This window comes from Melopsittacus undulatus, chromosome 2 (assembly GCF_012275295.1).
Source record: "Melopsittacus undulatus isolate bMelUnd1 chromosome 2, bMelUnd1.mat.Z, whole genome shotgun sequence".
NCBI lineage: Eukaryota > Metazoa > Chordata > Aves > Psittaciformes > Psittaculidae > Melopsittacus > Melopsittacus undulatus.
The window spans coordinates 53,019,596-53,041,991 of record NC_047528.1 but is presented as its reverse complement, the minus strand read 5'-3'; the positions used below and the strand labels follow the sequence as shown (position 1 = coordinate 53,041,991).

The 22,396-nt window shown below is 40.6% G+C and overlaps 1 protein-coding gene across 3 annotated transcripts in view; it reads left to right on the top strand.

The window, feature by feature from the left end:
* The first annotated feature begins 585 nt into the window (after window positions 1-585).
* DOCK9 (dedicator of cytokinesis 9) overlaps window positions 586-22,396 on the top strand; it is a 116,740-nt gene continuing 94,929 nt past the window's right edge. For all 3 annotated transcript variants that reach the window (XM_034060108.1, XM_034060107.1, XM_034060106.1), the window contains exon 1: window positions 586-720. In XM_034060108.1, the coding sequence (XP_033915999.1) occupies window positions 607-720 (114 nt within the window). In that variant the 5' untranslated portion in view covers window positions 586-606. The remainder of the gene's footprint in view (window positions 721-22,396) is intronic.

Below are 22,396 nucleotides of genomic sequence, written 5' to 3'. Positions count from 1 at the left end.
CAGGTACAAACACGAGTAGAAGCCGCGGCACAGCCACCACCGCTACTCCCAGGGCGTATTGCCGACCCTCAAAGGCAACAGCGGCCGCCCTGTGCTACCGCCTCCGTTGCTCGGAGCCGCGGTCACCTCCACACGCTGGGGTCCAGTGGGAAGCACTACCCCTCACTTCAGGGCCCGCCACCATCACCGAGACCCTACCGCGGCCACAGCCACTACCTCTTACCACAAGCCGCCCGGCGGGGGCGGGACCTACCCGGCAAAGGCGGCAACTTCCGGCTCCCACCGGCCCCGCCCCTCACCTTGGCCTGCGGGTCCGCGCTAAGCCAATGAGGGAGGGGAGTGGCAGCCGCGCAGGTAACCAGGCGCCCAATCAGGAAGGCGCCTCGGGAACAGGTGGGGGCGGGGCTTCGGGGTGCCGCGCGCGCGGCCCCGCCCCGCCTCTTTCGCCCTCCGCGGCGGCTGCGGTGTGAGGGAGGAGGGAGGAGGGGGGCGGGGCTGCCCGGCGGGAGCGGCACCGGCTGCGGCGCCCGCCGGCGGGGCTCGCGCCCTTCCCGCCTCCCGCCGCCGCGTGAGGGGCCGGCCGTGCCGTGAGGGCAGCGGGCGGCCATGGCCGTGGTGGCACCGGAGACTCGGAAGTTCACGCGGGCGCTGAGCAAGCCCGGCACGGCGGCCGAGTTGCGGCAGAGCGTCTCCGAGGTGGTGCGCGGCTCCGTCCTGCTGGTGAGTGCTGCGGAGGACCGTGAGCGGCCCCGGCGAAGCTCCGGCCGCCTCTGCGGCCTCCCGAGGAGGGCTGGCTCTGGAGGGGCAGACGGGCCCTTTGATGCCGCCGGAGTTGGGAGGGGGGGATCTCGGCGACGGCTGCGGGGCGGGTGCAGTGCGGTGCCGGTGCAGCCGCAGGCGGGGTGAGGACGCGCCCAGCGGCGCGGAGGGCGCCATGGGACGCGGCGCCCTGCGGGCACGGTCGGGCGCTCCCGTCCTCCCGCTGCAAAGTTGTGTCGGGCGGGAGGCGGTGCGGGGCAAGCGGAGCTCACCGGGAAGCGCCCGGCCCCCTCCTTTAGTCCTTCGGTCAGGCGAGGGGCCTGCGTGCCTCCTGGCTCTTCCACCTGTAGAGCGGGTGCAGCTCTCGCCCGATGCAGCTGAAGCGCTTCTGTGCGTGTGAAAACAGCGGTGCAGAAGTGGTGTTTCATCTTGCTACTGCCCCAGGCTTTACAGCTAAACCACGGGGTTTTTTTTTGCTGCGTCCTACAGTACGAAAGATGAGTGCTGGCAAGTGTAATAGGGATGTTTGAACGCTGTCACTGTGTTAGCACATGGCAGTTGATCTTGCCAGTTCACAGTCAGGCTTATTAATTTAATTGAAACTGCCGAGAGTACATTTGTCTGAAGGTCTTAGACAGTGAACTGAGGCAGCTGAGACATAGAGAGATATGGGGTTTGGCCTGGCTGTGCCCAGGTGACGACATCTTAAACAGCCTCAGCAAGATTCCTCAGAACTTCTCTCTTGGGGCTCTAATTCATGGTATGCAATTGTATTCCATGTGGTTTTGTTATCTCCAAGGGGAATGTTTTAGTAAGCGCTTAACCGTGTGTAAGTAAAGACTTTATGGTGCTGGGGTTCCTGGTGCTGGAAGCTGATCTGTCATTTGTTTTTCACTCTTGCTGATACTAAGTATGGGCTTCTCTAACTTTTTTAAACTGCTTGTCAGAAGACTGTTTGTCTTGTGGTAGTGATGTGTGTGAGAGTAACAAATGCTGTAGCTGTAATTCAGGGGCATTTCTGTGTGTATTTAGCCTTCTATTATATACATTCTGTGTCCCACAGTTCTGTAATAAAACAGTGGCTCTAAAGTTAAATTAGTCTTTATTTAACTGTGGGGTATGGAATATACAATAGAAGACTTAATACAATAGAACACTTAATTCAGGGTCCACCTGAATACTGACAGTTTTCCACAAGACACTAGTACATATACATGTAACGAGCATCCAGTATATGTTAGCAGTATTCCAGGGATCAAGTGTTTCCTAGGAATATATATATATATATTTCATATTGAGGGAGCATTAAGGGATTTATGTATTTTCATGACGCAAAGAAGTGTTACTTTTTCAGGAATTGGCAATTCTGACCTCCCCCATTCCACCCTTTCGAAGTTTTTCTTCTTAGTTAACTTATTACTAATATCATTGAGATGAGTTGGAACACATCTGATTCTTTAATCCATGCAGGTTGACCAGAGACATGATAGGGTGGTATTCACTAAAAATCCAGGTATTCTTGCAGAATTTAAAGGAGGTGAAAGAAGTGATGTATGAAGTGGTCTACTGGCTGAGTTTGGTTCTGGATAAGGTCTTCTGTCACTGTTTTAGAAAGCGAAAATAGTGACTTACCATTCATAGTGACTTCAGGTTTATGTCAGGGTTGTGATCCTTCTCTGTTAGCTTGATCATGGAGCAAAATCCTCATCTCTCTCCCATACAGACTTGTGTTGAAGTTTACCTTCCTGTTTCAGCCACATTTTGCCCCTGCATTTAAGTCTTTCCTACTGTCATAAATGCTGCTCATTTTATCACTGAACTCCCATGTTCCTGCTCACATGCTGTTTGTCATTAATGCAAAGGCAAGTGATCACAGGTTTACCCTTACCTTGTTACAATTTCTTCCTCTTTTGAATGTACTGTCAATCTTTTTTTGAGCATTGTGATGCTTGGAATGAAATTACCTTTTTTAAAGAACAGTTTAGGTGGGATAGTACTTGGCTGTAAAAGACTTTTAAAACATATTTAATTCTATAAGCTTGACCTGTTTCTTAGCTGTTGGAGTGTCTGGGCTGTGTTATCTGAAAAACTCTCAGGCTGACCTAGTGAACATAGGATTCTTACCAGTATTATAACAGTTGTGGAATACTCCAGCCAGATGTATGGCTTTAAAGAAAAGAAGACCCACTTTCTTTCCCGAGCTGCCTCTCAAAGCTCTGATAGAGCATCTTCCCAGGATGTTTTTAACTGGGTCATCAACAAACTGTCTTGCTTAGAACATTGTTCTGCATTGGTAACTAATGGGATCTGTCTGTCATCACTTGCTCATGAACAGATGCTGAAGTTTTCCACTACTGAAAAAATACTGAAGCTGTTTTCCATTGGCTGGGCTTGAGGTGTAGAATTTTGGGGTAGGAAAGAATGAATTCAAACTGGAAGTTCTTGGTGGGTGATCTGTCCAGCTACGTACAAGCAAATATAACTTCTGACTGTACATCTCTGCAGCAGAATGTACTGACTAGTGATGCAGATCATTCAGTCATTACTTGCAGTAGCAGATAAAAGTGATCTGCTAGTACCTGTGAGGTGGTACGGATTCTCTAACTTGTATTTGTGGCTACTATTTAACAGCACCATTTATTTTTTACCATCAACAGTGTATTGCTATACTTTAAAACACCACCACCACCACCAAATGTCATTCCCATCTTTAAATCATAGAATCATAGAATAGTTAGGGTTGGATAAAGATCATCTAGTTCGAACCCCCCCTGCCATGGGCAGGGACACCTCACACTAAACCATGTCACCCAAGGCTCTGTGCAACCTGGCCTCGAACACTGCCATGGCTGGAACATTCACAACCTCCCTGGGCAACCCATTCCAGTGCCTCACCACTCTCACAGTAAAGAATTTCTTCCTTATATCCAATCTAAACCTCTGTTGTTTAAGTTTGAACCCCTTACCCCTTGTCTTATCACTACAGTCCCTAATGAATAGTCCCTCCCCAGCATCCCTGTAGGCCCCCTTCAAATACTGGAAGGCTGCTATGAGGTCTCCACGCAGCCTTCTCTTCTCCAGGCTGAACAGCCCCAACTTTCTCAGCCCGTCTTCATACAGGAGGTGCTCCAGCCCCCTGATCATCCTCATGGCCCTCCTCTGGACTTGTTCTAACAGTTCCATGTCCTTTTTATGATGAGGACACCAGAACTGCACACAATACTCCAAGTGAGGTCTGACGAGAGCAGAGTAGAGGGGCAGGATCACCTCCTTTGACCTGCTGGTCACACTCCTTTTGATGCAGCCCAGGATACAGTTGGCTTTCTGGGCTGCAAGCGCACACTGAAGCTGGCTCATGTTCATTTTCTCATTGAGCAACACCCCCAAGTCCTTCTGTGCAGGGCTGCACTGAATTTCCTTTTTGCCCAACCTGTAGCTGTGCCTGGGATTGCTCTGACCCAGATGTAGGACCTTGTTAGATCACATTTCTAACTTCAGCTTGTCTTTTCTGCTTTATAAATGTTCTTAGGATTGTATGAAAGAGGACTGAAAGCAGCATGCCAGTAGGATGGCATGGTATATCTTACATTTTTTGGTTGCTCTATGTTGGATCTGAAAGTCAGGGGTTTTCAACCAACTGACAGGCTAAATATCTTGGCTGAGCAGTAAAAAATCATTAAGCAGATGTGGTTAGTCAAGCTAGTTTTCATTACAAAATGAGGCAAGCTATCTTGTCAGCATTTGACATCTCATATGTTCTTTCTGTTAGGTTTAGTTTGCTGAACCAACATGTACAGTTTGGTTGGCTGAACTTGAAACTTGTTATTTGGCAATCAGCTTTCTACTGTGGTAAGGCACATACTGTATTACGTTGATTATCTGGGTTCAGGTTTTGCCATTTTCTGCTTGAAAGTATCATCCTTGTGGAATATATAGTCTTGTGCATTGTTGATGTTGTTTTGACTTCAGGCCAGTCACGTGATTTAATGTGATGCCTCTGGCCACCCAAATACATTTATGTCAGGGGAGGAAGGCTGTGGGGATGACGATTCTGTTTCTTAAACCAGCAGTTTTGCCCAAAGCAGTTTTCAGTGCAACTTTAGTACTACACATAATTGGAAGTGGTCCCTTTAAGTGGTGGTAAGTTACTCAATGCATGTTGCATACAGATCAGTAGGACTTCAGCAAGAGTATGTGTTGTCTTGGTGTGTTAATGATAAATTATCTCAGTGACAAATCAATACGTTCTATCCTATATTAAATTAAACTGACACTTAAAGATAATGAGCAGTTAAGAGAATGTTTGGCATGCCAGGTTTGGTTTGCTCTGCCTAGCTGTCAAAAAAACCCACCCCTATTAAACATGCAGTTAATGAAAATGTTTGTATGTACCAAATAATGCAGTAAAAGTTGTTTCCCCTATGTTGAAATTAACACTGTACAGAAGAAACTTGAGATATGGGAAAATAGGATGAAATCTGAGCGATTCCTAGATTGTTTTGTGCAGTTCTCCTTCTTGATTAGATGTATAAAATAGATTCAAATATTTGAAGGCTGAAATCATCATATCTTAATGCATATGATGTCTTGCGTTTTATGTGTTAACTTAAAGTACCTGACAAAGCTCTTGGCTTCAAAGCCTTGCAGAAATTCAGTTTTTCAAATGTGGAAGAAAATCAGTACATCGTAAAGACAGTGCTTGCATCTCTAATGAGTCTTTGATCTCAGGCTCACTGATCTTTTTTCTTTTGGGTTTGGGATTTTGAGGTTTTTGTTTGTTTGTTTGTTTGTTTTTTTTAAAGAAGACTTATTCTTGATTTTTAACATGGTGTCACCTTTGTCTTTCCAGTCCTGATCTCTGCTTTCTGTGAATCTCAGCTTCATGAAAGAAGATCAATAGGTGCACTCCGTGCTATGTTTTTACAATGTTATAAACATAGTTTTTCCAAGAATACAGCTCCTGGAAGGATCATGTAGTATTCATTTTGGGCTGGTATTTTCCTTTCTGATTTGTGTATCCTTTCATATGCCCTGTGCACAGAGGGCTTGTGTGCTTTTCTGCAAAGTGGCTTCTCTGTATACAATGAATGGAGTATTTGGAACCTCATTAACTATGAGATTTCTGTTGCAGTGTTTGTGTAGAAAGAGATAGTTGATGGCTTGCTTCAGGAAATTTAGGAATTTAAAAGTGGTATGTACTGCTGAAAGGATGAGGGGGGCTGGGATCTTTTATAGGTGATGGGTACAGAAAAACTGGAAACATGTATTAAGTTGAATTTTCTGTAAATGGAATGTGAAATTGTACGCATAAGGAATTTGGAAGAAGCAAATTGTGATGGAAGGATGTGTGAAAGCAGGGGTATGGGAACTGGCACTCAAGATTTGAAAGGAAAAATTGTTGCTGACAATGAATGTCATCCTAACACATCTCACCTTGGAGGAACTCAATGCAAATGGTAATGCTTACTCACTCTCTGAACTATTGAACTTTACCTGGGGGAAGAAAAAACCTGATACTCAACCCTGAAGGAGTTACTTAGCTTATGGTATATGCCACTTACCTTTCCTAAAGGAAATAAAAATCGGTAAAAAATAAGATCTTGTTGATAAAGGTGCTGGTTTTATTTTAGCAAAGTGTATATCAAAACCTTTTTGACTGGATACAAGATACTACTAAGAAAACTAGCTGTTATTTCTGGCAAGTCTGATACTGCTAAGAAGGCTTACTGGGTATGATAAACATTTCTGTGGTTGTGAAGATTTGGAGGCTGGACTATAGTACTGCAGTTTCTTTTAATAAATACCATTAAACTTATTTGAATTTTAAATGTCCATAAGCTTCTGGTTCAAAAAGGGAATTTGAGGGGAAAAATGCAGAACAGCTGAATTTGTGTGTGAGCAAAAGTACATTTAACCATTAAACAACATTAGATAATTTTTGTTAGTGGTACCTCATTTATTATTCTCTGGAACTTTTTCTCTCCTGCTAGATAGCAATAATTATGTTTAAAATAGAGGAGTAAGTACTTTAAAAATAGTTGTTTCTAATACAGGAAATGTCAGGTGTAGGGTGAAGCTGGATTAATTTTTCAGTGTATGGTGGCAGTAGCTCTCATGCAACATGGAATAATACCACAGTACACCTTCTCTTTCCTCTCTTCCCTGCTCATGCCCTTTAATACTCAATCAGGTTGACATATTTGTATCTCAATGGAAGTAGAAATCTTTACATGTGAATTTAAACTTGAGAATTTCACAACTCCACAGCTGTTTTTTTCCCATATTGAAGATCTTGGGCAATAAACTAAAACTGTATATCCCACTTCAAGTAATTTGGCTACGCTACATTGTGCTTCTATGAAAATGTTTCCAAAGGGTCTGCAACTGCTTATTTTGAATGCTAGATCTCTAATGCCAACTGGTTTTCCTGTTGCATGGGTGTAGATGTTCAAGTTACTTTTAAGCATATATGGTTATCGGACTGAGTCGTCACTTGTGAGTAGTGTGTGCCTAAGATTAGATAACCATCAGGTATGTGCATGTATATGCAAGCTCAACAATTTGTGAATTTGGCAATTTAACCAGAGATTTGTATTTTGAGGTAGCTGTAAGACTCTGCCAAATTTGTGTGTTTCCTTTAAAAAGAGTGATGAAAAATTACTGACAAATCATTGAAGCAAATAAGGGGAGTTCAGTTTTCCAGATAGCAACAAACTTGATTGTTTTCGCCTGAGAAATGTATTGCCTATATTGCTTTTAGTTAGGAATTTCTGTAACTCTTAGAGGTGATTTGGTGCCAGTGGTCCTTTATGGATATAAAGAATAGGTGTAACATCTTCAGTGCTGTTGTCCAGGAAGCTCTTATTTAGACCTGAAATTTCTGATTGTGTTTGAAGACCTAACTAGTGCAGTGATCTTAAAAATACTGTATATTAAAAATGTACATAAAACTTGCTTCTTTAGCTAGTGGCTATTTTTGAGTTTTGAGTGATCTCAAGTACTTAACTTAGATACTGAAAGCAAAACTCCTTCAGTTGGAAGAGCGAAAAGACAAATTCATTCTCCCCTACACATCTTTGGTTGTCTGTGTCCATGAAAAGCATTAATTATGCAAACCAGAAAAGGCATAAAGTTGCACAAGTAGGCCGTGTATTACACAATGCCTCTCTCATGGAAATATTTTTGAAGCAAATTATATCTAAAAATGAGATACACTGTAATAATTATGACCATGTAACTTATTTTAGGCCTTCATTCAAAGGCCAGATAGGTTTGTGCAGGCAGGCTTACATTCTGTACTTGAGTATCTTAAATATAGTAATCTATGAAATAGTGGTAAATAAAAAACCTACCTGGTTAATGTTATGGACAAAATTTCTTTTACCAAGCAAGGACCAGCTTTTAATTGGTACGATGGACTCTGCTTTGGAAAACAGTTTACTAAGACATCTAAAGGTGCTCAGAAAGTTGAGCAGAAGCTCTGAAGGGGGTTTTATAGAGAAAACTGTTTTGGAGCACAAACATTTGGTCAGAGAAATTTAGCATCCATAGCTGAGGTTGTCTTTTGCTACAATCGCATTGTGATCTGTTGATCTGCAGGGATGGGGGATGTGAGTCCTAGCGTAAGGATGACGTACTGTGTCGCTTAGAACAGCTTGTCATCTTCTCATCTGTGCCCAATGAATCAGATATAAGAGGAGGAACAGGGAATCCAGATATTGTCTTCTGCATTCTCCTGCTGTGTCCAGAGATTGTTGCCTGGTTTGGAGACTCTGGCAGTTCAAGTGAGAGAAAAGCGAGAAAAAAATCAAGAGGCTTTGTTAAAACCTCTGTCTGGATCTGGCACCGCAGACTGGTGAAACCACTCCATTCTCAGTAGTGCTTTATTTCAGGTAGTGGTGTTGCCCTGGGGCTGCAGGTAAATACCCGTAATGATGATGATTTAAAAAAGAACCCAACAAAAACCCCCAAAAAACCCAGCAGGAGAGATCTCTCCAAGGGAAGTGGTGCAAAGGGGTGCCATGGTTCTTCTGCAGAGTCACAGGCTGGCTGGGGTTGGAAGGAACTTCTAGAGGTCATCCGGTCTAATCTTTCCATCAAGCAGGGCCCCTTGTAACTGGTTGCCTCTGATCATGTCCAGGCTGGTTTTGACTGTCACCAAGGATGGAGACTCCACAGTCTCCTTGGGTAACCTGTCCCAGTGCTCAGTCATGCACACAGTGAAAAAGTGTTTCCTGATGTTCAGAGGGAACCTGCTGTGTTTCAGGTTGTGCCCCTTGCCTCTTGACCTGCCACTGGGCACCAATGAACAGAGCCTGGCTGTGTCTTCTTTACACCTTTCCTTCAAGTATTTATATACATTGGCAAGAGCTCCCTGAGTCTTCTCCATTCTGAACAGTCCCAGCTCTCTCAGCCTTTTCTCATAGGAGGGATGCTCCCTCCAGTCCCTTCAACTTTGTGGCCTATTGCTGGATCCTTTCTGGTACATCCATGGCTTTCTTGTGCTGGAGTCTTCTGTGTACTTGTTCTGTGAGGTGTTAGTTTGCTTTTTAAGAACAAAGTAATTTTAGCTCCGTGTGCTGAGGAAGCAAGCAGCTCACAGTCTGATTCAAGCTGCAGTACTTGCTGGTGTCAGTGTGAATCAAGACCTCATCTGAAATTCTAGTTTTGAACTTCTGGGCTCAGGCCAGGCTTTGGTTTGGGGCCCTGTCTGAGTAAGAAGGCTTATTGCTGTTAAAAGACAAGCTAGAATTCTTAGGATGTCTGGCTTTCTCCTTACTGCTTCTGTAGTACTCTTGAAAAGTTTCTTCTAGGGATGACACTAGGAAAGAAATCTAAAGCAACAAAACCATTCACTTTTCAAAATCATACCTTGCTCTTCTAAACTTGTTTGAAATTCTCAGGGACAATGAATTTGTGCATAAACAATGTTTCAGTCCATACAAGTTGAAATCAAGTAGTCCCTTTTGGAAACTAAGAAACATAGTTGTTCATGCAGTGGGAATATCAAGCGACCTCTCGTAAAATTAACTAAGCAATCAAAATATGCTTTAAAACACAACTCTTCCGCAAACCCAAACAAAACAAGAAAAACAAATTTCCTCCAAAGATTACAAAAAAAAAAGAAAAAAATCAAGATTTAAATTTAGTCACAACAAAGTTGAAAAGGAATAATGCTGATCCAGAGATGCTAGAATACAGGGAAGCCTGTAATGTAGATCCATCAGTGAAAATAAATAATCCTGAGCTGCTGTGTTGTGTACTTCTGGGAGCTTTTTGATACTCAGGTTTAACTCTTGACTTAGAAAGATACTTCTTGATGGATACTGATCTAGGTTTGGAAATTTGAAGCATGGGCTAAACTACTTTTGTACTTTCAGGTACTCTGTGGGTGGAAGGGCATTTGGTGAATTCAGAGATAAGATGTATTTATATTTTTACTACTATAAAACTAATTCCCCAACAAAGAGTGACTGTATGTTATAGTCAGAATGGGTAATGATTGCATAATTTTAAGTAGGGAAAGTATTCTGGTTACATCAGTGCAGGATGTAATACATTGCATTTTTTGTTACCATAAGTGAAATATAGTTGATTTCAGGAGCCTGTAATTTGGTGTACCTGAGTTTGTAGCCATTTAATTTGGTTTCAGCTTACAAGTCCAGAGCCTTCACTGCCTTTAGATGTTTTGACATTAAGATATATGATCTTGCTAGCTTAGTGGTTATCCAATGCACAGTGCTGGTCATATGCTGAAAGGAGTACTGAAACATACATGAATAGGAAAAATAGGAGTTCCACAGAAACAGCTGGGTGTTTTAAGTGGGAGAGGCAAAAGCTGGTAAGAGAGCTGTTAGTCTTATTTTAACAGGTTTGTGAAGAAATCAAAGTCAAAAGGAGATGCTGGCTAGCATTGTGCATGTTAACATGGTTTTAAGGTGATGGAAAGGTCGTAACCCATTCTCCATTTTGGTTGCATCACCATTTTATGCTCTTTGCTTTTTTTATGTTGTAGAATGGTCTTTATATCCTTTGGTTTTATAAGTACTGTTCTTCCCATGGGTGCTGGTAGTGATGGATAATTTGCTTACACTTCTCTTCATGCCTTTCTAGGCTTGTTTATAGGCATGGTTGTAAGTGACTACAACCAGGCAACAAAATAATACAGGACTGAAGCTTTGTGAAAATAAGATTGAAAGTCACCTCATCTAGCCCATTCATCACTTGCCCTGATACAGTGATAAGTGGTATTTCAGACCTCTTTCTGCCAGGCATATTTGCACCCACTTGTACTGGCACTAACAGTTGTGCAATGTAAGTCATCTGATTTAGTAGGTGGTTTAGCTGAAAATCATATTAGTATGTTTGCCTTTAAGGAATGTTCAAGGAGGCTTCACTCTTACTATTTGCTAGTCCAAGAGGGATTTTAAATTTGTGTTGGACTTCAAACGTCAGTGAGTTTAAAAAGAGCATTCAGGTTAATGAAAAGATGACACACATCATAGTTATTTGAAGGATGCTATTCTAGTTTCCTTTCAGAAATTGTCTTGAGATTCTTGCTTGCCAGGCTTGTTATCACCTTGGAGTTATTTACCTGGTATTGTATATGGCCTTAGATGGCTCAGTAGTGTTGCATATTAATTTCTTCCCAGCCAATGCATACTTCATAATCCAGTAAGTCTTTCCTTGCAAAAAAAATGAAGTTTCTGACAGGGAAAAAACAAAACAAAACCTAAAAAACCCTGCTGAGTACAGTCTTGCTGGTAAAGTTCAGGGGCAGTACTTCCAGCATAGTATTTTGGCAGCTAATGGTCTGCTGGAGGAGAAGTTGGAACTTGTTCCTGACTGAACTAGGAACAAAGGAAAGTAGAAGGACCTGAATCAGAATAACCTCTGTAGAGGTATTAAAAGTACATATGAGCCCTGAAGTTTCTGCTGGTTTTCCCTGAACACAGTCAGGTTGCTCAAAACCTGGGGTTAAATATATGTTTTTTTTTTAGTCTGCTGTACTGTTGAGCATTATTTATTCTGGCATGGTTTCATCAGGGTTTCTGAAATTAATATTTTATAATTAGCAACTTCTTCTGTAGCTCTCATAACAACAACAGAAATTAATTATTATCTTATCAGCTACTTAAAAGCCCAGAATAATCACTTCAACTTCAAAAAGCTGAAAGTTATGTGACCACTAGATGGAGTTCAGTGAGCATATTTCAATACTAGAAATCAATGTTAGGGCTTGAAACGTAAAACATTTAAAAGGGCTAGCTGTTTAGTGTCTCATGCTTAACAATAAATGTTTATTTGTCCAAGTCAGTCTAAACTGAACAACTTCCTAAAGTTCTTTGAGTCGTTCTTGGTGCTCAGGTTGTACTTCAGTTGAACTTAATGCACATGCTTTATTGGCAGCACCCAGTGCTCAGCTATGATTGAAAATGTATTGTTACTCATGTAAGAATGGACTTGAGAAGACTGACCTTTCTGCAGCTATCAAGTATGCTACCTAAAACTATTAGCTAAGATATTTAGCATTTTGTAACTAGCAGGGTTTTACATTCATGTACATCTCTCTGTCAGTACATGCATAATACCATGTATGCAAGATGTGGAATAGCATGTCTTGAGTTGCATCATTTACACCTCGTCCTGATTTCTCTAAATGTATGACAGCATAACAGACACAAGCATTCCCTTGTTTGTCAATTATAAGTCTTGCTCCAATTAATGTGGGGTTTTCTTTTACTTTTGATATGGTCTTCGATATTAGGGAGATCTTACAAATGATCAGCCACCTGTAGTTTTCAGCCTGGTGGTATTTCTGACTTAGTATTTCTAATGTCACATTTTTGGTGACATTTTTGTTTTTGTCAGATGCAGATCTTAGGGCATTGCTGAGTGTGCAGGTTCTCAGTCAAAATTACATAGGAATCCGAGAATGCTGTTCTCAACCTGACCTCCTGGAGTAATCATACCATACAGAATTTTCTTGGAGCTTTTCTCTGTCTCTGTGGGTAGTGTGTGGCTACCTTGTGTAATGCTACAGAATCATGAAAACGTACAGGTTGAAAGGAGAATCTCTGGAAGTCACCTACAGAAGTCCTGTGCTCAAAATAGATACGGTTAGAGCAGGTTGCTCAAAGACTATGCCAGTCTGGTTTTAATATCCACAGAGATGGAAAACACTTTAACCCCAGTAGCTGACAAACCTCATGGTTAGAAAAAAAATAATAAAAAATCCTTATATGCAAATGGAATATTCTGTGTCTGTTGCCTCTTTTCCTATGACTCCAAGAAGAGTCTGGCTCTATCCTCTGTTTCCCAGAAGGTGGTTGCAAATAGCAATAAGATCTCCTTTAGCTTTCCCTTAAGGCTGAACTATCCAAGGTCTCTTAGATTTTTCTCGTATCATGTGCTGCTGCTCCTAAACCATCATGATGGCTCTCCATTAGATGCAGTGCAATATGTCAATATCTTTTTTGTACTGAAAAGCTTACTCAGCATGTTCAACTTGCTGTCCAACAGGATGTCATCCTTATCCACTCATTCAGACGACATCTGTCTAATTTGAATACAGAAATGCCAGGGAAGACTGTCAGAAGCTTGTTTTATTAACATTATTCAATGTCTGTCGCTATCTCCTTGCACACAGAACCAAGGATCTCATTGCAGAAGGCAAACAGGTTGGTCAGTGTCGTGGTTTAAACAAAATCCACACAGTTCGCTCACTCACTCCCCCCTTTGCTCCCCCAAGTCCCGAAGAGTTAGGAAGGAGACTCCAAAGAATGTAGCCCCCATGGATTGAGATAAGAATGGTTTAATTGCTAAGGCATAACACAAATCACTACTGCCATTACTACTACAAATAATTCGATACAGCCAATAACAAGTGAAAAGAAAACAACACCTCACCAGCCACCGACCCATAACTCACTCCACCCTGCCCGGCCAAGCACTGCGTGCTACCTCCTCCATTTCCCCCCAGATCTCCACCCCTCCCGGCTCTCTCCCAGTTGCATCCTGGGCATGACGTGCTATGGTATGGAATACCTCATTGGCTAGCCTGGGTCAGGTGTCCTGTCTCTCTTTCCTCCCGGCCTCCCCTCCTCCCTGGCAGAGCATGTGCTCAGAAAAGGCCCTGAACAAAAGCACCCAAGCAGTACCTCAAAACATGCTCGCTATCAAGCAACTGTTCCCAGCCCAGAAGTCAAAACACAGCACTGCACCAGCTACAAGAAGGAGACAAATGACTGCTATGGCTGAACCAATGACAGTCAGGCATAATTTGTCCTTGATGTCTACTTGGAACTAGCCTCTTATTCTTTATATATTGGGAAATGGCTTCCAGGAGAGTTTGCATCATGATTTACATGAAGATTGGAGTGAATATGATAAGCCTGTAGTTCCTTATATCCTCCTTCTTGCCATTCAGGAAAGTGGGTATGAAGGTAACTCAGAATAATCCATATCCAGACACTCTGCACTAGTTTCAACAAATCAGGTGCTTAAAGGTTTTAAGACAGAGTAAAAGTCACTGTTGTGGCCACAAAGCAGCTTCTAGTCTAGTTCCTTCTTTCTGAAGAAACATGGGTTCTTGAGCCTGACAGTGCTCGTCTATGAAGTTTGCATGAAGCAATCATTGCAGAAACAGTCATTGCTATAGGAACCAGTATTTTCTTCTTCCTGTTCTGTGGGAAGTATTAAGTGTTGTATATACACTTCTTTTCCCTCTTGCAGGGCTATTGGATCTTCAGTTCTTTGCTGCAGAATAGCTTTATCAGGCAGAAGTGAGTACCTTGGCCTTGATACATTATCATCACATTGTTACAGCACTCCAAAGAGTACTAAGCAATGTTGGTTTTAATCCTTTGGGCTGAGGAGACTTCACGCTTGCGTCTGTAGCTTTCTGTGGCAGTATACAGGCAGCTGCCAGATGGAAGGTAGTGCTCCACCTACAAATACTGTCACGTTTTTGTGAAAAGCTGAATTCAGTCAGGATGTGTTAAGATCTGTAAGGAACCAGCTGTTCGCTCCTGTCAAGACGGCAGCAGTTTGGGCATGTTAGATATCAAAGGCAACTTTGTACATGAAAATGTAAGTACCTACTTTAAATGTTTCAAGAGATAAAGGGTATTTTTATGGCTCATACGCTAGGACCTAGATGCTTGAGTCCTGCCTGAAGTATGCTCTCTTCCAGATATGGGCCTGTGTTTTTTGCAATATTATGCTTTAGTGAGGGCACGTCTGAAGAGGGAATGCTGATGTTTTGTGGTAACACATTTGATTGCAAGGCCTTTCTAGTTTGATCTGTATTCTCTCAACTGATCAGTTTCTGCTTAGGTTTATCTAAGTTCTCATTTTGTTAATAAGAATTCTGTGGTATCCCCTGAAGATTTTATATCAATCTAGGTAATGATTCTCTGAAGACTTCTACCTTCATAAATGTTAACCAGTGTCAAACAGAAGCTTGTAAGCATTCATTAGAACTGTCTGATTTCAAGCACATGTGTTTTCTTTGTACTTTGTCATAATATTAACATAAGCATCTGGTCAAGTTCCTCCTCCCTGTGGATTCTTCTCACCCTTCATGTCCCATATTTATCTCCCAAGCTCTATTTGAAATACTTTTTGTGTTCTTGTTACCATTGTTTTGATTCAAGTGAGTTTCAGTTGTCTTTTCTAAAATGGTACAAAAATGTGAGACTAAATTGATTGAAGATATAGTTGGAATTAAATTTGCTCTTAATTGGATTTGAATTAAATGCTCCCATGGTCACTTCCAGGCAGACTTAGGCTACAATTCTGTCAAGATGTTTGTCTTTCCAGATGAGATCTTTTTGTCTACCTGTTCCTGAATGACCTACCTAGTGCTTTAAAAGTGAGGTCATTTGAAAGATTAGGCATTTGAAAGAACTGTCTAGTGCATGATAATTTGTTGTAACTACCTTTTTACTCATATTCTCCTAAGATATAAACCGCTTCCCCCCCCCCCCCCCCTTCTTGTAGAAACATTTCCTATTATGAAGTTGCTGAAATTGCATGGAAAACCACCTAAACAGTGCTTTCTTTTAATGATCTATTTACTTTTGGTATTTTGTTTGAAACCTGAACTTGGGCGGGTCTCTGTTATTCTACATTCTATATGGGAATGAAGTGGGCTTCTGTGCTACAAACAGTTAATTTGAAAGTGTCTTTGGGAGGTACCTTCCATGGTAACACCCATGACTGTTTCTCCCCATGTGTTTGCAAGGATGTCTATACCCAACATTAGTGAATTGAGCAGAACGTTTCCTTCACTGACCTGCTGCTTGTTTTCAAAGAGGGTAGGAGAGGTAGAGAGATAGAAGAAGGCAGAAGGACACTGCTGTTCAATGTTCATGGTGATGTAAGAAGTATCTTTGCCCTTCAGAGTAGAATTTATGCCATGTTCTTCACCATTACTTTCTTTATTCTGCCCTCCCCCCAAAGAAAAAAAAAAACAACTATCTCTTATTAAGAGAACAACACAATTCTATTTCTTACAATATGTGGAATGTGCTAACTGCTGCCTTTGAGAATATGGGACTGGCAGGAACTACTTGGATCACTGTCAAATATTGATTTTTTTTTACTTTTCAAATCAATGTGACTGCATGTTGTTATGATGTATTTAGGGTAAAAACTTGATGAGAAGCATACTGAGATGTATTAACTAGCCAGATGTTAGAGAAACATACAAATAAACCCTAAATATTTCTCCTGAATGTCTCATTGTAACATGCAAGTATTTTCTCGAGATAGTTAATTTGCATGGAGGCAAATGTGTACCTGACATTAATCTGTTTGTTCCCTCCCTTCATGCTTCACTTCAGTCCTTTTAATGTCGCTTGTTTTAACTCCACTGTGACAGTCTTGAGTTTGCAAGTTCACTCTTTAATCCAGTTTTGCAATTGAGTAAGTAAATAAGTAAATACATCTCAGTGCTTTCAGTTTAGCAAAAATATAAAACTAACCGGCAATCTCTGACAAAGTGATGGTGTGGATCAGGACAGCTGGTTTTTGCAAATTTTTTGTCTTTAAAAGCAGTTTAAGAAGATTAACACTTCTTCTCAGGGTCAGTTAAAGGTATTTACAAACATGTACAACAGATACCAGTGTTACGTGGAGGAGAATCCTATAGTAATGACTTCAATCAGTACAGGTGGGGTTCACTATAAAACCAAGAAATGTATGTATTATAAACTTCAATCGGTTTTTTTGTTCTAGTTGTGGAGGTTGATCTGAGTTAGTCAGTTGTGTTCTTTTTTCCCATTTTTAAATGACTATTGATTATTCACAGTCAAGGACAAGCTAAAGTTGGTTTCTGGCAGGTGGGAATTGACTGATCACTTTGCATGCGAGGAAGAAAGGAAAAGGTAAAGACAGCCTTAAGCTCCCTTGTGGTTTGCCTGAACTGCTAATAGCATGCTGATAACACACAGATTTGATTGAAGTGGGTTTATACAGTATGCTGATTTTTTTTTTCTGTAGCTGCAGTGAGTTAAGAATTTTCCCCTTCTATATTGAGCTTTTTGTTTTAAACACTAAGAAGCACATATAGGTCAAGCAAAGAAATGTTTGCCAGTACGAACTCTGTGCTAAGCATTCTGGGAGAGTGCTTTTCTTGCAGCAGATGAGGATTCTTTGTGGCTGGCAGCAGAAACTGCAGCAGCATCTTTGCAGTTTCCTTTCATCTTTCATTATGTTCTGAGGATCTCTGAAGTATAGGAGCTCTTTCCCTGACCCCCTGGAATATCTTTTCATCTCTGTTGCGGAGCATAGCACATGCTGAACACCTCCTATCCTCTACAGCTGAGGTATCTTTTGCTTTTCATCATCTGCGGCTGGATTTTTGGCAGTGTTTGGCTTAAGCAAATAGGATTACATTTCAGTAGCTGATGGTTTCTAGTCAACGATCACACTAAATGTCGGACATAATGAAGATTGTACAAAGAAATATTTCTGTGAATCCCAGGAAAATTATCCGAGTCGAGCAAAGGAAGAAGGCATTCTACAAATGCAATCAGGGCTGCTAGAAATGCAAAATTCAACAGATTTGGAATGGGTTGCACTACAAGTGTGGTTCTGTTTAAAGGCATTCGTACAGTTTTTGAGAGAAACTGTGGTTATATTTGCAAACAACAAGGGGAAAACAATGCCCTTGAATACACAGCGTTCAGCTTGCCAAATGAAGATTCAGGAATATTGATTCATTCATCCCTGGTAAATACAAACTTGTTTCATTAACAGTTTTGTCTGCTAATTGAAAGCTGAACTAAACCCAGGATGCTGTGTTTATTTAACATCTATGTACAGCCATGAATATGCTTTGTCCTGATTCTGTAGGATGTTAGTGCATGTATGTGACATGTAATACACGTGTGCATGCAGCTGTAATGTTAAAACTGAAGATTCATACTCATAATACCATTTAGATTTGTACTGACAGCTTTGAAGAATTTGTGCTCTATGAACAGGATTGTTACAGAAGATAGCCTGCTGTTAGATCTTTCTAAACATGCTTTTGGAATGTATTTGGCACTTGAGTTGAAGAACAACAGATGATTCCGTTATTTGGAAAAACTGAGGAATGCATTGTTGGGAAAACAGTAACACAGGATTTAAGGTTTATTTTTTTCAGATAGATTTGATTACATTTTTTCCCCTTTTTTCTCTGAAACTGTTCTATTTCTGTTTAACTTGCTGAAAGGGATGCAGGAGCATTCTAGAAGAAAAAAATGGTTAAAGGGAGTAATAACTATTTTCCGAATCTGCTTTACTCTTTGAAGGCTTTTTTAGGTGTTGCCTGATGCAAGGAAAACAGGCTTTAAAGTGAGAGTGACATCTTTGTACCCCCCAGGTTAATGACGCATTTGTGCGTCAGATGTATTGCATTTAGGCTTGAGGGGGTGGAATTGCAATACCTAATGTGCACTGCTTGCCTTAGAATTGGGCTAGCTAAGGATTTAAATACTTATTTAAAATCATTTGGGTTAATTGCTTTGTCATTAGGTAGCTACTTGGAATACGAGGGGTGTGGTACACGGAAATAGCCGGACAGCTTTTGACAAGCCTGTAGTGCCTGCTGGCGTACCCACGCTGTGCAACTGCAGTTAGGGAAAGCCTTTAACAATTTCACTAAGCTTTCCTGGTTTTATGATAGTCAGATCCTTTCTAGCTGAACTGAAATAGAAGAAAAAAAGGTGCAGGTATGGATGTACCTCTGTGTGTGTGTGTGTATATATATACACACATACATGTGTCTGTATGTATATATGTGCACACACAAACATATGTATATGTATGTACGTGGATACGCATACATAAGCTTCCAGGGAAAAAATGAAGAATAATCTGAACTGTCTTCAGATGCTTAAAGTAACTTACAGTCTGTATATTGCCCATCATGAAGTATTGCTTTTTCTTAGTATGGTTTGATATTAAAAATGAAATGGCTTCCTCTAGGTATTAGAAGCCTTTTTACACTGTTAGCCATTTTTAAGTTAGCCTCATACAGATGGTTATTAGACAGTTGTTAAACTCTGGACAATGAATACTTTCAGTAACTTCTGTCCTCCATTGGATTTAAGATCTAACACCTTTACTGGCCTTAAATTCTACCTTTAGTTAGATGAATGAATGAAGAAATACTTTTTTAAAATATAATGTTTGGGGTTTTTTTTTCTTTGTTTCATGTGGGGTATTGTTCCAGCAATAATTGCTCTGTAATTTAGCAATACAGAACTGGCTTGCAAACTGGCAAGATTAAGCACAAAGCATGCTTAGTAAGCACTTTGCAACTCCAGTTCCACATCCTTTCCAATCCTAACTATTCTATGATTCTATGATCTGTCACTTAGGCCTTTTTTTTTCCCAGCTCCAAGATTTCTAGATGCTTTTAAAGAATGATACTGGAGTGTTTTTTTATTTGTTTTCTGTCTGGCTTTGTTAGCTTGGTTTAACTGGAAGTAGTGGATCAAGATAAGTTTCTTCCTGGGGTAAATACCTGAAGGTTAGTATGGGAAAGTGCATGGAATTGAGGGGTCAGAATAACTCCCGCTCGTTGTACTGGTCTAGTGTAGAATCAGAATTTTACAAGTGGGACTTCCTTCAAAGGAATTGTGATAACCAGAGCTGGCACCGGCTGTTGCTCTCTGAGGCTGAGGGAGCAGTTGCTACTGACTCACCCTGAAGAGTGGCAAGCAGGATTCTCTGAAAAGTGGGAAGAGTGGGAAAGATACTGCAGTCCTGGCAACAGTGGCAAGTGATTTTATGAAACTGTATACACAGAACTATTAAATTACACAATTTTCATATTCTTTGCTATAAAAGCTAATTTGGCCAACTCTTCCTCCTGTGAAGGGGTGGCTTTCAGGAGGAGAAATTACCTTGCTTCTCACTGAGAAGCCATGCAGGGAGGTGAAGACTTACAGGAATCTTCTGAAGGGAAACTGTATGGTCAAGACAAAAAAGGAGTGGCAGTGAGTGACTTGCCTGTGTTTTCTTTTTCACCTATTTGTCCTCTCTGAAACACATATTTGAGCTGCAAATTCTTATGTTTGCCTTTTTGGCTGTACCTGCTACACGGTCTTTTTGGCTATTTTAGATCAAGTATCTCCTGGTACAAAACTGTTTTCAGAACACCAGTGTATTTCAGGGAGTCCTTTAGCGCAGGGAATACATTCCGCTTGCAAAACTGGTTCTGAAAACCTGTGAAAATTTCCTGTGATTGGAAAGTTCTTGGGAAGTAACTCTCATGGGAGGAAAAGTCTCCTGAGGAGAAATAAGGAGACAGAAGTAGTTGATTTAGCATACAATTTTCTTATTTAACCCTGTAATCCAGAGGTCAGGAGGTTGTAGCTAAAGTCTAATTAAATATAATTAAAGGTTTTATATTAAGCAGGCCTGCTCTTTTGATTGCTTGAAGGAAAGATAAAGTGAAGCCTGAGTGAGAATGTCTTTTTGGAATAAAGCAGTTTATTTCTATCCATCTGATGTCATTCAAACTTGCAAAGGAGAGGCTATTTCTTATCTTTGGGAATGTTTCTAGCCTGTCACATACACTTTCTCTTGCTAGAACACAGGATCTTTTAGGGTCTTTAGGTCCACATAGATAAAAAAAAATGTTCTAGTAAAATAAGATGAATTTAGTTTGAGCAGTATTAAATGTTGCTTCAATATTAATGAAAATATGTTTTCCCTAAATATCCACTATGGCATATTTATTCTCTCTAAATGTGACAAATCATTCTGTTTAATTTTGTAGTAAATTCAAGAATACAGTTTCAAAATATTACCTTGTATGCTTAACCAACATTACTTTGATTTTCCTATCTTATTAAATTCTCAAAAGGATATTATATATTATTTCTGCTGTGTTGTAGCATCTTAGAGTTAGGAGGGGTTTTTCTTGTGGCCTTTACTTTCATATTAAAATTCCATTTTTTTGGTAATCATCGCATAACCAATGGCTATCAACAGTGAAATGTTACTGTATGGTTTGAGCCTAAAACAGCTGTTTCAGATGGTAGACAAGGATGGAAAATGAGCAAGGAAGAATGATGTGGTAGATATAAAACAACATTTTTAAAGCTCTTGATAATAAGCCCCTTGAAGTATTTGAAGGAAAATGCTAGGTGTGTCTGCTAGCAATGCCAGTGGAGGAGCTGGAAAACTGTAAAGTGAGACAAGCTGGACTAAAGGACACTGACTTTGTTGTTGTTTTTGTTATATTTGTCCAAAAATTCAATGCAACTTACTTTTTTTCCTGCTTGCAATGTTTTCTGCACAGTTTGCTTCTAATGGCCTATTCAACACTGCTGTTCCTGTCGTTGAACTTTAGAACCTTGTAGTTTAGTAAACCCGCTTAAGGTAGTTTTGTAGCTGTCGTGTGTGCAAGATGTGGCCTAATAATTTTAAGTAGCCATTTGATTTACTGCCTGATGGGAAAAATAGTCTTAATTTGAGTAACTGTTACTTAATTTGTGCTTACACAATTTCTGAGAAGATATGCAGGGTGTTTTGAAATAGTGGATGTCCAGCTTTTAATGGGATAGATTTATGTGTTTGCTGGAAAAAGAACCGCTAACTTTATATTATAGTAACTGCAGTTTCTTACTCCATGTCACCTGTCGACTTGACAGCAATGTCATCATTAGGTGTTACTGAGGTGCTGTGTGACTGCTCTATGCTGCTCATGAGTCATTTGGTTTATTAATAAACTGTGAAACTGTGACATCTTTAAGATGGTGCATGCAGGAAGATTGACTAATGACAGCAGTGAGCTATGTCGTTCTGGAAATAACTTCACAGGAGACACTCAAGTTCCAAATATTTTGATTTCAGAATAATAAATTATATGAGTATGATTAAAAAAAAAGACTTCTGTTGATGTGATGTGTTGAAAATAAACCTTTAAACATTCATTTATTAAAAGGCCTTATATTGAGGCCTGTCCTTGCTGTCTGAATTAACAAATTAATATCAACTTGTTTGCCTACTAAACTTCTCTACTTTAAATAAAGTAGGAATATATAAAAGAGAGAGGTCTAAGGAAGTAATTCTGCTGAGTAAATGGAGGTTGTTTTGTTTTTTTTAAATGGGCTTGAACAGCTTATGCAGC